This window comes from Telmatherina bonti (genome assembly GCF_933228915.1).
Source record: "Telmatherina bonti genome assembly, chromosome: 24".
Classification (NCBI taxonomy): domain Eukaryota; kingdom Metazoa; phylum Chordata; class Actinopteri; order Atheriniformes; family Telmatherinidae; genus Telmatherina; species Telmatherina bonti.
This window is the reverse complement of record NC_136633.1, coordinates 15,164,125-15,180,825: the sequence shown is the minus strand read 5'-3', so window position 1 is coordinate 15,180,825 and position 16,701 is coordinate 15,164,125. Positions and strand designations below refer to the sequence as shown.

The 16,701-nt window shown below is 38.3% G+C and overlaps 1 protein-coding gene across 1 annotated transcript in view; it reads left to right on the top strand.

The window, feature by feature from the left end:
- LOC306773740 (receptor tyrosine-protein kinase erbB-4-like) overlaps nucleotides 1-16,701 on the top strand; it is a gene marked incomplete at its 3' end in the record, with an annotated part of 325,583 nt that overhangs the window by 224,813 nt on the left and 84,069 nt on the right. Inside the window, exons 4-9 of the mRNA XM_079263638.1 lie at nucleotides 5,350-5,488; nucleotides 6,721-6,782; nucleotides 11,325-11,443; nucleotides 12,120-12,261; nucleotides 12,872-12,985; nucleotides 15,562-15,688. Coding sequence (XP_079119764.1) covers nucleotides 5,350-5,488; nucleotides 6,721-6,782; nucleotides 11,325-11,443; nucleotides 12,120-12,261; nucleotides 12,872-12,985; nucleotides 15,562-15,688 — 703 coding nt within the window. The remainder of the gene's footprint in view (nucleotides 1-5,349; nucleotides 5,489-6,720; nucleotides 6,783-11,324; nucleotides 11,444-12,119; nucleotides 12,262-12,871; nucleotides 12,986-15,561; nucleotides 15,689-16,701) is intronic.

Sequence of the window (16,701 nt, the reverse complement as noted above, 5' to 3'; positions counted from 1 at the left end):
CTGGACATGTTTTTTTTTTTGGTTTTTTTTTTTTTTTTATTTATACCTCAAACTGTTTGAAAGAACAGAACCTTTTAGCTGTGGCACATTTTTAAGGACAGGAAAAACAAGTCCAGCCGCCTCTAACCATGATTACCATGACGTGAATAGTTAAAAACAAGATATTGTAACTGAAGAAAGACTAAATTAAGGATATAAAACATTAAAAAAACAGCACTATTGGAGTAATTATGTATAGGAAATGTATTTATTCAGGTACAGTAAACTATATGACTAATATTAATGACTTTGTAAATAAAAAAAGAACAAGATCACAACTGTTTCAATGTCCCTCTCCTCAAACCCCACAAATGCATCATCCTCGAAAGTGTAATCTTTAATCAGCTGTTTTAGATCAAGGTGGTGCCAGAAAAGAAAGTCTTTTGTTTTGTATGTGATCATATCCGGTTCACACTCCACGGCAGGCTTCTCTGTCAACTCTGATTCAACACGACACTCGGCAAGAGTATTTTTATTCCAGCATTTTGATGAGTTGTAGCAAAATGCATCAACAGAAGCAGTTCTGAGCGAAAACATGACCCGACTATATGGCAGCAGAGCCTGCAGGAGCCACACGCAGACATAGAAAGGCCTCTAAGGGAAGTGTGTCTCCCAGCGAAGTGCTTGGTCAGGCAGGGGACTGTAGTCCAACATGCAGACAAAAGAGGGCATGGAGGCTCTGTTCATTGTACATTTTAAAAACTGCAAAGTCTCATCAGATGACCCCTGGGATTTTAATGTCAAGAAATAAGGAGTGATCTAAATATCTGGGTTCTAAATATTCCACAGCTGATAATAGAGAAATGTCCATAGCTTTTAATGGTGACGGTAGTTACAGCATAGCATGCTTTAGTCCTGCAGTTACATCTGTTGGGATTCTGTCATGTGTGGGGAGAGCTGTTTAAACTGTTTAAAAGAAGTGTTTTTAATCTTTTTTCCTTTTCAAATCAAGTGAAAATAATCAAACAGTCTTTAATCTAAAAGTGTTCATTGACACCAATTATTTTCAGGAATTTAAAAAGAGAAAATGTGTTTTTTTCCTGCTATGAAAGAGCGGCAGTGACATCTACAGTGACTTATACTACAGAAAAGCCTTTTGTATTTCAGCCATACATGCTTTGGTTTTGTGTGTGTGTGTGTGTGTGTGTGTGTTTTAAACCTTTTTTTGACTGAGAAACACTGATTCGGAGCAGTGTCTTATTTACCCCTGTGACCTGGAAACAGGAAAAACCTTTTAAGGAGTTATAAAATAAACAAAACATAATGAAATTTACAATTACAGCGGCAATTTAACCACCAGAAATGAACAAGATAAGCAGCTAAAATACACACACACACAGGCAGCTTTTCCTAAAATGTTGATTTATTTTATGTTTTTTAATTCATTGCTACAAAGAAAAGCAAAACAAACAGAAATAAACAGAAAATAAGTCACAACTGCTTTGAAAAATATCGTTTGTTTTATTTTCATGATTTTTATCAGTTGTACTGTTTTGCACCTTAGTGTGCACAAAATCATCAGCCGCATCTGATCGTGTCGCTAAATAATAAACTAATTAAAGGATCAGAAATGATGTGTCAGAGTGAATCCTGTGATGCAGGACTGTGGCTTTTGTGACAGCCTGTGAATCGCAGGAATGTGAAGTAGCCTGGGTGGAGGAGGGGACAATTGGCTGCAGCTCTTCAGATCGAAACATGGAGTTGTAGAGTCGGGGGGGGGGGGGGGGGGGGGGGGGGTGCTCGAGTGGAGCAGGCAGCAGAGCCCGGCGCAGGACTGCGGCCCGTTAATGAATAGCCACCTGATAGAGGCTTGTCACCCTGCTGGAAGAGTTAGTACTCCTGCCTGGATGGACAGCAGTGTTGGCTATTTGTCTCATGAGCTGCAGGTGGGGTGGGGGTGGGGGTTAGCTGGCATTTAAAAAACATTTGGGACAGTGCTTGGTAGGTTACAGAAAAACAGCGCTCCATAAAACAGCTAAACTTATTATATATGTGATTCATGAAAGGCCTCGAGCGAGGAAGCTGGTTGATTTGTGTCACTTTTTACTTTTTCTGCTATTTACCTTTCTGGGGCTCCAGGGATGGGAAGCCCACTGCACCACTTTTTTTTTTTTTTTTTTTTTTTTTTGGCAAAGCTATCCCTACAAATATAGCATTTGCAGTTTGTCATATAATTTATCCCTTTTTGTCTTCTTGGAGGACAAACTAGACAAATTCCCTCTCATCATATGAAATAGCTTTACATCTGGGGTTAATTTGGTCTGATACGTTCTTGCCTTTTAAATCATCCCATTTCCCCAGATTACATTTTTTGCACTTTCGTGTTTCTGTTCCTTTCCCTTTTGCTTGTCATAAATAATGAGAAATGCTATTTAGACTGTGTACATTCCATAAAGTTGAACCACTGTCAAGTTCTTTTTTTTTTTTTTTCTTTTTTCACACTTCAAAAGACATACCCCTATAAATCCTCAGCTCCTGTTTCAAAATATGAGACAACATCTGCTGAGTCTGTGTTTTGATATAAAATAAAGCTTTCAGAAACTTCAAGGCTTCACAGTTTTCCTGCAATGTAGTTAAAGCAGTTAAAGTCCAGTGTGGAAGGGCTCGTTTCTGTCTGAACCCAGCACAAAACTTATCCATCATCAAGTGTCCGGCCAAAATTAGCAAAAACTATATATATATATATATATATATATATATATATATATATATATATAATACAAAACAAGGCTGCACATGTGTGTAACATTGTACTTTGTTTGAGAAGCAGCGAAAGGAAGCCCAAGGCTTATTTAAATACTGCTTCTTATTTATTGTCTTTAATTTACACAGTTATATGTGTAAAGTTACATACTAAAAGTCATCAGTCAGAGGGCAAATATTTAAAGCAGCAAAATAAATTATAAACTTTCTTATTTTTCATATTTATCCAATAACAATTTCTTCTTTTTTTTTTACTGAATAATATTATTGAGTAATTTTAAATCATCACTTCGTCCATTCCATAAAGTTACTCCATGAATGGAAACACATCTGCTTTTTAGGGGGGTGCGTACGTATGGTTTCTGTAACATAGCTTTACCTCTCAGATTACACAATATTCAGATTGTACAGATTATTAACGTATCGGTGCACCACATCGTTTAACACATTGAGTTGTGAATATTGCTGGTTTGAGATACTTCATGTGAACCATCAGATCTGGTTGCGGTCCCGATAGGATCTGTGAAGAAAAGCCCTCCATCAAGGTGCGGTGACTTTAAAGGTGGAGTATGTAAGATTTTCAGTATTTTCTAATAAAATAACTACAGTCATTATTAGAAAGTTTTTTTTGAATATGTAGGTTCCAGTCTATTCATATTTGATGCGTTCTTAAATTACAAGTTTAATCAATGACAAATGACAAAAAGCACTTTTTTTTTTTACTGGTAGGCAAACATTTAAGAAGGGTTTTGTCATTAATTAAACTTGTAATTTAATAACACATCTAATATGGACCGACTGGAACCTACATGTTTTAAAAAAAAACTATCTAATTATGATTGTAGTTATTTTTTAGTTATTTTATTTAATTTTTTTAAATATTGAAAATCTTACATACGCCACATTTAAGGTCTTTGCATGGGGTGCACTGCAATGGACTGGCGAGCTGCTCTTGCTCCAAAGACTGCTGGGATAGACTCTGGCTTCCCTGCGACACTTCATTGGACTAAACGGTTAGGATAATGAATAAATAGGATGAATGCAAAGGGTGCATCTACTTTCAATTATTGTCACCACTTAATATCAGAAATGTATTGAGTCCAGGGTGTCATTCGGCAAATGGATAGCAGCCCTTTTTCAGAACTGTTTTGAAATAACACAAAAGCACGACAAGTGCATAGTCCATATTATTTTAATAAAGCACATCTTGCCCCTTTTTTTTTTTTTTTTACCCCCACCATACATGAATGTAAAGCAACCCCCCCACCCCCCTCCTGATAAATTGTCCATTGTGACGGGAACATGATTACATGAAGCCGCAGCTGTAGGCCATTCAGCAGGCAGACGGAGCGCTATGTCACCTCTAAGAGGGGTGTGAATAAATGTCCCTGTCTCTACCAAGGCCTGCTTCCTTAATCACGGTGTCGGATGATAATGATTAGCTTCCTGCGTGCAGCTTCCCAGCTGCTGAATCGTCCACATAACTCATACGCTGTTAATAATCTGCCTAGAGAGACAATGCCCTTCTTTACTTTTAAGCTTATCTGGTGCTAATCTGAACCACATTGCAAATTCTTTGGAATTAAATTGAATTTATTGTGACAAGCACTTCCCTGGAATCAGGTCATACTTTATATTCTATGATACAGGGATGCAAGGTGATTGTATCCTAATCCCTCCTCCAGGTTTAGTGATAGAGTCAGCTGCCATCGTAGAGAGAAGGCGACACCGATGGTGGCTCTGCAGCCTTAGGTCACCGCTTGGGAGGGAGGTGGATTACTCGGAACATCTTTTCATTCAGTGTCTGTATCCAAAACCTGGATTACTAACATGGAGAGGGATTAGAATTTATTATCATACACCCCGCTCCGGCATCTGCTAAGGGCACTGAAAGGTCCTTGAAAAGAAACATATTTTTGCCATTAAAGCAAACACTGGATGAGGAATCCTGCCTTTGTGTTTGTGGTGGAACAGCTTTGACAGAAGAGTGCGGGACAGGTCATGGAAGCTGTGTTCTCTGATTCGGCTTGATGATTCGGAGCTAGAAGAGAGCTCTTAAAGATAATAGAGGAACAATAAAATCATGCATGATATACCAAACTGCGTTGCCTGATGTCTAAAAGTCCAATGCCGATTCTCTATGGCAGTAAACATTTATATCGGCTTCCGTTTCCAAGTTTCTAGCGTCTTTTTTTGTGACATTTAAAGTCATTAACTCTGCAGCAAAGTGACATGATTTGAGTCTCCACGCACAATTAGGAATTTATGCAGGATAAGACCTTCTTAAAAGCTTAGCTGTTTAGTTTACATCTAAAATCCATTTACTTACTTTTCAGTGGCGCGCTCTTTATGTAAACCATCAGTGTCTTTGGACAAGGCATTGAATTACTGCGTGCATTTGTCAATAGCATTTACCTTCATGCCCAGATGCACTTGAGAGAACACTGTTTGCAGCAAGGGACTTTGAGACAAAAGAACGATAAGAGTTAACCTTGAAGTATTGATTTCCCGCCATCGTGTACATGTACTATAAATCCACTATAAATCCATAGCTGTGTGCTCATTTCTCTGTCTCTGACATATTTTTTTTTCCTCCTCCTTGTGCAGAGATACTGAATGGAGGTGTTTACGTTGACCAGAACAAATTCCTGTGTCACGCCGACACCATCCATTGGCGTGATATTATCAAGAACCCCCAGGCGGAGCTGCTAGTGGTACCGTCCAACAACAGCAACATTGGATGTGAGTATATCACATGAGCAAAAATCTAGTGACATTCAATGCAATCGAGATTCTTTGAAAGTGCTCTGAAGGTCCACACAACACAGACCACCAGTAGCTGCCATGCTATATCCATTTATATTCTTCCAGTTTGCCTGGCAGTGATTTGGAAGGAAAATCACATCGCGTTAGATCAACGTGAGAACCTTTTTATTGCAATGGTTGGGTAGTGGCTCTGTGGTGAGACCAATGAAGCTGCTGTCTGCTGTGCTCTCTCTAAATCGGAGTGAATCTGACAGCTGGTTTGAAGTTTCCGATTCCCCTTCCCCTTTGTGGCCCTTCAGTCCCTCAGCTCCTCCAGCTTTGGACCTTACCGACCTCTTTGGACATATGTTGTCAGAGGAATTTGCTGTTAAAGACGGACCATCTCAAACTTTTTTTCATACATTCATGAACACATCTTTGGCTCGTTTGAAATGTAGAGACAGAAAGCTAAGAACTTTCTTTGGGCTTTTGTTATAAAAGCATGTCACGTTGAGCCACTGGGACAACTGAGATGACAAACTGAGCAAAGATATTGATATGAAAAAAAAGGTGGACAACATTGGCGCTCAGCATCCACAGAAAGCTAGACATATCGCAGAGTATGATACTTAAGGGAACAAAATGTGTGAAGTAATGCTATGTTTGTTGATTAAATGGTGCTTGTGTTGGAGTAAGACAAAAAAAAAAAAAACAGCGAGGAAGAAAGGAGGTGGACCAAAAAAATGACAAGAGTGTGGGAGCGGAGGTTGACAAATTGGAGCCCTTTGCCAAGACGTAGTTAGTATTTAACATTAACGACCCCACAGTGGGAGTGGTTGAAGAGGCCGGGTGACAATCTGTAGCGTTCTTCCACTTACTCTGTAATTAACCCATAGTCAATTAAGTGTTGATGATGGGCCACTGGCAGATGAGGATTGTAAATGCTGTTAGGTTCCACTCTGCATGCAAACGCTTGACAGAATGGAGTCAAAGTATGTCATTCATAGCCATGTTCCTCACAGGACACATGTTGCAGCAATGTTTCCTGGTCTATTGTTACATGAGCGGACGAGATTTGACAGATCTGTTTGCATCTCAATTTGAGGGAGTTACAGTGTCTTACAATGTGAGGGGCTTATTTTGCCTCATTGTGTGACTGTGTCAGTAGTGTGTGCTAAGTTTGCAGAGGAGCTTTCTGATTCACATTGCATGATTGTTGTGTTTCGTAGGCAGGCGCTGTCATCGCTCATGTAATGGACGCTGCTGGGGACATCAGGAAGAGCAGTGTCAAACCTGTACGTATGAATATGCACACACTTCCACAAGCATGCTAACTTCATGCAGCAGGACTATTGAGATAATGATGTGCCGACTTGAGGTACCCGACTCCCCAAGTGTATCCTACAGGAGCGCAGGTTTTGACTGTACAGAGCCTGTTTGATAGCTAAAGTAAAGACTGAGTCTACATAGAAGTGAAATAAGTTTTTCTATCATTTTAAGGTTTTGTTCACACTGAAATGGCATTTTTGGGAGGCTAAAAACACAAATTTGTGAAAAAGAGTTTCCGTAATGACTAAATAGGAGTCTTCTAAATCTGCTATATAATATTCTAAAACATATTTTTTGTCAAAAATAAAAAAAAAGCTACTTAGCGGACCACATTTTGTCCGTGTAATTTGTTTTTGGCCATGGCTACCTATGTAGCCTTGCTTAATGAGACTAAATTTATTTGGCTATTAAAAAAAGAATGATTCTGCAATTTTATGCTAGGCTAGTTGCTGCTAAGCTTCAGTCAAGTGTTAGAAGTGCTAACTAATGCCGGGCGGACACTGCGATTTTGAGGGGATTTCACCACAATTTTGCTGTCGCAGACAACGCTGCGTCATCGTGGAAACATCATGGCATCGGGATGTCCGGTCGGGAGGTCGTAAACCATACAGTGTGAGAACACTCACGAGGAAGGATTAACTGCTGCTACGTTCTAACAATAATGCTCCGACCGGCCGATCGAACTTCTGGCATGTCAGAAATTTTCGCCGTAGCTCGCACACTGTGAGTGGTGTTACGTCACGATTTTACGTTCGCACCTGCGCAGAAAACACCGGTGGAGCTTTAAACAATGGCGGGCAACCTCAACTGCAGACGTGTGTGGTGGACACAGCTGCTAGAAAAGAGATTAGTAGAGCTATGGAGAGAACACGAAAATCTTTTTGCTGTTTGATGTCTCCTCAGCCATTTACGTACCCAAATCCTTTTCTTTTTTTTCTTTTTTTTTTGTTTCAGTGCACAAGACAGCGTACACAACTGCAACAACTTGCTGCCTGCTCGCCATCTTGTTGTCAGGCACGCTGTGGTTGTCATAGGAACTAGGAACCTTTGTTTTCATTGTTCACATTCGAGCACGTCGTGCCGTCACACACCAACTGACGCTGACAACTAGTCGTGGTTGTCAATAATCGTGGCTGATAGCAGTCGTACAGTATGAGTACACATGCCGTAGGGTCAAATAGAGTACGAGGGACAAACCCGGTCGTGCAGTGGGAGCATTTCCCCGACAGTCAGATGTCTAAAATCCCACAGTGTCCGCCTGGCATTAAGCAGATATTACTATGGATTTAGCTTGTTTTTAACTTTTTGACCTTTGTTTTGGTGTTTCCAGCAAGAACTTTATTTCTTTTTCTTTTCTGTGATTTATCACATCCTTGTTATGTGAGGGGCAAACAAGGATGGGGGTGGTATATTGTAATATAAAATTCTGAGCTATAACTTGCTATAAACATAAGACCAAATTTTTAATGGTTTGCTGGGAAAGGTTCCCTAGTTATACATGTTTTATCTCCATGTACCTACATTGCTGTATTCTGTTTTATCTTCAACTTTGAACATGTCATTTTACTCACGGTAGATCATTTGAAGGTAGCTAAAGATTTAATGGACATGAAGTCAGTGAGGAAAAGAGTTTTAGATGAAGGCCATAATGGAAAATGCTCAATCTCAATGGTCAAATGGGAACAGCCCAGGTAAAAAAAAAAAAAAGCAAAAAAGCAAAGCCTTCTCAGGCTAAGTGATAAGTGTTCTTTTTTTCTTTTTTCTTTTTGTTTTATTAATCATTTATGGGTGTCAGTGCACTTGAAAGTTGAAAGAAACAACCTGATTTGGGGGCTGTTTTTGGATGGAAAAAAACAACACTGAACACTAAAGTTTCACGTGTGCATTAAACTGAAATACCCTTTTTTTTGGGGGTTATACTAATTAAAAGACTGCAAAGATTATTCACAGAAATGACAGATGTACAAATTTATTTTTGATTTATCATTGAATGTAAGGAAATTGTGAGTCCTTCAGGATTAATTGTAAAAGGATAAGCTGATCTGTAGGTTTTTATCGATGTATACAGCAAAATATCATCAGCATAAAAAAAAATCATACAGTTACCAGAATAATGCAACCATGTTTGTTTTTTTTTAATTGCACCTTTAAAGACGTATTACCTAACTTTGCTGACTCTGCAAAGAAATGCAAGAAAATGAAAAGACAAAAAAGAGTAAAACAAGACATTGTAAGTTTTTTGCTGGTTGGAGAAAGATCACAGTACAAGTAGGATGTGAGATGGATGGCAAATGTTATGTAGTGTGTTTTTATTATTTATTTCTATAGTTATTAAACTTTGTTTTCATGTGAATTGAGACGCAAAGACCTGTAAGACCATTTTATATCTAAACATTGCATTGTAACAGTTCCCCACTAGCACCCACTATATTATGCAAGATGAAGCAGAAAAAAGCAGAAATAAATAGTTATAAAATATAAATAAATGACAAAAACATTTTCAATTGATCTTTAATTTAATTTTTAATGAGGTTGGGTGTTTCCCAATTAGTATGTCTTTATAACGCTTTACTGTAATTGCACACTGGCACAATAATAAAAAGAATATGTCTCTGAAATGTTTAATAAACCTTGCATTCTCAGTGCTAGCAGCATGTTTGTTTGCACCTCCTACACAATGGCAGACTGGTGGCTGCCCTGTATGCCCATATGTGTAGGTGAAAGCATACAACTAATATTAGTATTCTCTTCACACCTTCAGAATAAAACATGTGATATTGTGAGTTTTGGAGACACTGGTTAAGATTTTTGAGACCTGTTACACCCCAGATTCATCAAGGAAAACAAACAAACAAACAAAAACATATATATGTTGTTTATTTTTTTTAGTCAAACCTTCATTTTTTAAGTGAAAAAAAGACATTTTCAAAGAAATCACTGAATTAGTATACTTTAATCTTTGTGTATAGATTTAGGAAGACAGCATATAAAGACAGAATAGTCCACAAATCCAACGTTGATGTGTAGGTTAGGGTTAGGATATGGGTCAGGGTAGGGTTAGGTAGTAAGCAACAGGCAAAAGCATAAACAATCGGGGATTCAATCGGCTAAATATAGGTATAAAGGAATAAAGAAATGTGGATTGACACAGGTGAATAATTTAGAACTAAAGCAGGAAGTGAAAAACAAAGATACAAAAATCATGTTTATGTTTGAAAAGAGATGATCTGTAAAATACAACATTTATATGAAATGAGTAGGGGGAAAAATGAAGGTCACAACATGAAAATCTGAAATCTCTAATCTGTTTTTAATATCATTTCTGAGCTCTTACCTCCGCGCACATCTGCTTGGTATTTATGTTCCAAATTCCATCCAACTTATACCCCAATCAGTCGCAGGTCTCTGTGGATTAAAAGCGTAAATGTGAAAAGGAATTGACATATTATCTTGCAGTGTTGTGAAGTATATTTAAACACTGCTATGTGATGAATTACAATGCATGTACTTTTACTGACACCACTCCCACAGTAAATAGACAGTGGTAATACAATCAGAGGCAAAATAAAGAAAACAAGAAGAGCAACCAGAAAAATTGTTTGCTCTTTGTATAATTTGCAGGCTGCTTCACTTTTTCTTTTTTTTTTTCTTTTTTTTTTTTCTAGACAGATGCAGGCTTGTTTTTTTCTCAGACTTACATGGTCTAAGAATACAGAGGCTTGATTTTTTTTTTTTTTTTTTTTTTTGCCCCGACTACTGCATCATTTTGTTGGCAGCTCAGCAGAAAGTGAGCACAGCGGTTTTTAATGCCTCAGCTTGGAGCTCCTGCTGGCTCGCTGGCTGCTTTATCTCCTCCTACATTTGCGTGTGGGAGATGGTTTTGTAGCAAAATGGTCAGAAAATAATGATGCTAGATCTAAAATAAAGTGATAGATCACTACAGATATATGTACATCTTTATCTATTACCAGCTTTGCAATTTTGGAATGGCAGAAAGATTCTGTAAAAATACTGATTTTATGTGGAATTTCCACCAGAGCAGCATAGCAATAGGTAGTGAACACAGTTAGCAAGGTTTGCTAAAATGAAAATATCTATTATTTAAACAGAAATACGGTGCTATCAAGTACAAATTACAAATCTTTGACTTCTTGCTTCAATAACATCCCATTTCACATTTGTACCTGCCAAGCACGATTTTCACACTGCAACGCCCTGAAAGGTGCATTCAAGGACATCCTTCGAGTAGGTGTTGACAGAAAAGACACTGGTCCAAGTTTTAAAAGTCCATCTGAGCATTAATGCCAGCAACTGTGTGTTCACAAACCCTCTTGTCTGACCTTGAGGTTGCTGAACCCCCCCCCAGCTTGTTTCTGCCTGAAATTCATAAGATGATGCTCATGATCAGCTGAGACTTAAAGGCTGAGGGTGGTGGTATTATCTCCTTTATTAATGTGTATGTGTTTGTGTTGAACTTTTAAGATTCAGTTCATTCCCTCCCTGTGCAGTGACAAAAACGGTGTGTGCAGAGCAGTGTGACGGCCGATGCTTCGGGCCCTACGTTAGCGACTGTTGCCATCGGGAATGTGCCGGTGGCTGCTCCGGCCCCAAGAACACGGACTGCTTTGTACGTCACACACACACTCTCAATCTTTTCCTCAACTTTCTTCTCTTTTTTTTTTTTTCCTTTAACCTTTTTATCTCCTTTTATGTTTCATAATTTTTCCTTTCTACATCGTTTGTGCAATTTCCGTTATTTTTCCACCTTGCGGGAGTGATCCATTTTGTTTACCTGCTGATAAACCGTTTGTCATTTCCCTGAAATGTAAAATTCTGCCACTGTGGCGACACTCTCCAAAGAACAAACTGGTGATTTGGTGTTCCAATTAATATCCCTTTTATCACCTTAAATTTTTTTTTTTCTCCCCATTTCACAAACACACGCAGGGCGCAGGCGCGCACCCTGACAGAGACGATATTGCGGCTGTAATTCACAGAAAGGCTCATCCAATTCAATTACTGTCGTTTCACCCGGTGGCCTCAGACGACAAGACACTTAAGAGGTTTATGGGAAAACATTTCACCATTTACATCGCGGCTGTGGATCAATGGCTGCAATTTTTCTCTCATTTGGTGTCCAAAGAGACGAGGGACAGTCTCACGTAAAAATGAAATGCAGCTGTAATACTCTTTCACTCACAGTGACTTATGCAGGAAAGCCCACCTCACCTCGCATCGCCACACGACGCTTCACTCCCGGTGTCCTCTCCTTTCACTTCACTGTGCTTATGTGCTCTTTGCAGGCTTGTACCAATTTCAACGACAGCGGATCATGCGTGACCCAGTGCCCTCAACCGTTTGTGTACAACCCCACATCTTTCCAGCTAGACCACAACCCTAAAGCCAAGTACACTTATGGAGCCTTCTGTGTCAAGAAATGTCCTCGTAAGTCTGAACAAGCATGGCAACCTGCCAAATGCGCGTTCAATTTCTCAACATGCCTTAGATGCTCATAATGTGGCTCATGATTAAGTTGCGTTATTTATATGCCGGTTTCGATAGAAGGAGCATTCGTCCTCTAATCTCTCCTGAAATTAGGCTCCAGACAATTATTTCATGTCAGGATAAATGACTCAAACAAACTGTGTATCTCAATCCACTGGTTGTTCCACCATCTGCTTCAGCTTCTGGCAGCTGAAAAAGCAAATCTTAGCTCTTTCTTTCACAGTTTTGGAGTCACGAGTGCAGCAGTAATTCACCGAGCGTGCATTAAGAGTCAAGCTACAGCACATCAACAGATTGCATGTTCAAGATTCAGTGGTCATCAAATGAGCAAGAACCAGTCGCATTTTTCCACCGCGGCTCTCAAGCACTAATTTGACTGTCTTTTTTTTTCTACCCTTAGCTCCCAGCCATTAGTTTAGATTATTATTCAGTTGTAATCAAGACGCGCTATTTTCTCATTTTAAAGTGCAACAATTTACATTGTAAAACCTGTGGTAGGTACGCAGCCGGTGAAGCAACTAAACAGTGTTCTCTAACTTGCTTTTCGTAGATAATTTTGTGGTGGACCAAAGCTCCTGTGTTAGGGCGTGCCCCAGCAACAAGATGGAAGCGGAGGAGAACCGAATCAAGATGTGCTTCCCTTGTACCGACATCTGTCCAAAAGGTAAAACATTTACCGTCATGGAAATCCTTTCCAGACATTTAGCATTTGTTATGGATCAGCATGCTAAATAATCTATTTTACTTTTGTAATCATTTGCAAAACCATAGTTTGTAGAGGCCAGAGGAAATGCTGTACTATATTCTGATTGGTTAAAAACACAGTTACCTCTGTGGCAGAGAAATGTAGCCAATGTCAGATGCTGCAATACCTCAAATCACCACTTGAGGACTCCCATGTTAAAATGTCCCAGTGTTACATACCACTGGCTGATTTCTTACCTGTGGCTTCCATCTTTTATAAGGAGTCTAAAATTTAACCTAGCACTTTTGATACCTGGTTCAAGCCTTACAACCAACTGAAATAAGAACTTTTTTTTTTGTTCTCGAGGCCCTGAGAAGAATGTCATTTTGTTCCCGTGGACATGATTGAAGACAGTTTTCGACACATCAGGCTGGGTCTCCGAGAAGTATTGTATGATTAGTCAAACATTTTAGGTGGATTTGGTGAACGCAGAAAAACATGAAGCGGAACAATGCTGCTTCCACAATTTTGCTGAGGCAGATAAAGTTGTTTACATACATATGTATGTGTGTATATATATATATATATATATATATATATATATATATATATATATATATATATATATATATATACATACATACATATATATATATATATATATATATATATATATATACACACATATGTATATATATATATATATATATATATATATATATATATATACACACACACACACACACACACATATATATATTTAACTATTCAGTTTGCATGATATGGTTTGTCTAATCGAATAGTTGCATAGTTAATTGTTAAATTGCCTTTATTTTTATACTCACCAGCTGTGTATGCTTATTTGGCTCACTATTGTGTAGTCCTGATTTTTAATTTGCTGTTTGAGCTCAGATTATTTAATGTCAGTTCAGTTTCTGCATACATGAACTTATTTTTTTAAGTCATTTCCATATGTTGACTGAAATACCTTCTTAATAGTGCATTTCAGTATTTTCCTCATCATTACCATTTGAGGTGCTTCGTCTATTATCTTGCAATTTAGCTGGATGTAATCTTTTGTTTAAAATTCTACTTTGTTTTTGACACATAAAGATTCTTTGACATGGTGCAAAACAGCTTAATTTGAATAAAAAAAAACTTTGTAAATGCACTTCCAGTAGTTTTTTTGGATTCAACAATCAGTGGTGTATTTTATTGTCTATCACACCAGTCATCTGGTACGACCTCTGCATCATCTTACTGCAGAAACAAAGTTGGGAGCAGCTGGATACCTGCTGCTGAGGTAACCATGTTATTGGATGAACACATAAAAAGCAAAGTGCGAGACAAGCTAGAATATAGCTGTACTCCACAACCTGTACCATCGCGTTCAGGTTATACTGAGTGCAATGAAGTATAGCCCTCTGGCTGTGTTTGCTACTTTATATTGAATATACCTACAGTTGATTTACTGTGATTCAAACAAATCCCACAAAGTATCAACACCTTAACCTTTAAAGTTGGATTATCCTCTATCCACTATTGTGAAAAAAAATTACCAAAGCTTATAATAATACACTCAGAACCAAATGCTTTGAAAACTCATTGTTCAAACATTCTGCATGCATGTTTGACATATTTGAACACTTTATAAAAAGCCAGTGACTGGAAATGATCTACTTAATTTGACACATCTCTCATTAAAGCTGGCCGTATTTTGGATGTATTACATTGTGGAGGATAAGTATGGCATAAATGAAGGTCACATGTTTGATCTGTACAAGAGTCAATGTGTTAATTACCAGAAAGTCTCACAATGAGAAACTGTTTTTACCTGCTCAGTAATTACATGTCATTTTGCTACAAGAGCATCAGCTAAATGCCTAAGCTGTCTAATGTGGAAATTAACAGCATTAATTCGGTCCAAAAGATTAGCCTCTTTGTCATATTTTTCTCGCAAAGGTAACTGACCTGCCCTTTCTCTTTGGAGGAAGGCAATAATGTTTTCCTTCAGGCTCCACATATGGGCTGTGGCATCCACTGATTGGCTAATCTCTTGATTACATCGTCACGACACAAGGAGGGGTTAATGAGGGATAGCCCAAGGAACTGTGGGAAATGATAACAAATTAACATCTCAGATATGGAATTGGCTGGTATAAATCACTATCAAAAACTGGTTACACCACTTAATGCCAGCCTTATTCATCATCCCCTTTGCCTCTGTCAGGAATACTTGGCTCACACTAGACTGCAAGTGTAATTAATGCAGATGTAATGAATTCATTATAGAGAGGAATTGGATGTAGATTGGTCCGTGCTTTCATCAAAAGAAATTCAATGCATGGAGAAGGGCCATGGCCTTGCCTGTGCACCAAAAGCTGACTTTATTTTCATAAAAGGGAATAAAAAAAATAAAAAAATGACATGACAAATGGCTTGTAGTAGTTTCTCAACACGAGGCCTCTGAAGGACACCTTGGATATGCATGAGAGTTGGTCATACCTACAGCAAATCTAGAAGGTATCTGGAATAATGTGTGATTGTTTTTGCAGTGTGTGACGGCATCGGGACAGGCAGCCTGCAGACAGCTCAGACTGTGGATGCCAGCAATATTGATAATTTTGTGAACTGCACAAAAATCAACGGCAATCTCATCTTCCTTATAACTGGCATTAAAGGGTAAGTGACTAAGGGGTGTTTTTTTTTTTTTCTTTCTCTACTGTCAGCAAGCACTTGCTGGAGTAATTTTTTTTTTTTTTTCTCCATGTAAAAAGTGAATTAGAAAGACATTTCGTTGTGCACTGGTTCAAAACATAAAATTTGACAGAAGTTATGTTTACGTACTACTCTGCACGGATCCAACAGATATTGCACAGTCAAAGGAATTGTAAACTTGCAGTTACTATATTGTTTGGTTTTTGGTCCTCCAACAAGAATGCTTCTTCTAAGCTTTCTTCTTACATATGTTGAGTTCAAATAGATCAACTGGAATTAAAGTCAAAATGCAGCAATTTGAATGTCTAGAAATACATCATTTCTAATAGCTGTCAAACAAATTTTGACAAAATGCTTTATTTGTTTATTTATTTTGACGAAGTCCATTGGAGTCTAGTGCAGCAATTGCATGCATTATTCCTTCAACCTTTTTTTCTAGGGTCACGCTGACTGATATGTTGATATAAATGCCTGCAATCAAAACTCTTTAGATTACTGAAACCAGATAGTCCATCATAAGAAATATTTTTTTTTGCATTGTTTTTTACCTGACTGGTTCCAAATCATCTTATTAGGCAATCTATTTGTTCTTATGGAGATTTGACCAGAGAAGTAGCATTACCCATTGCTTATCTCCATGGACCAACTATTTATATTGAACCAGAAGTAGATGGAAATAGAGTTGAAGTTTCTACCTATGTCAACCAATAAATCAGGTTCAATCGTATAGAGGAATCAAGAGACGGTTTTGTGTCTCGAGTCGTCTTCCTACGCCATGACGGTGAATCCTAGTTACCTCGTATCCGCTAGCACCTGACATGGACAGCAGTATGGACAGCTAGACTGACAAAATTATACATTTGCCCGCAATTATCTATAAGGGGTGTTTTACCTGGAAGTTGCAAAGTGATTCTGTTTTTCATATTAGTTAGACGTAAGTCCATTAATGCCATTAATTCTGCCTCAAGTTACAGGAG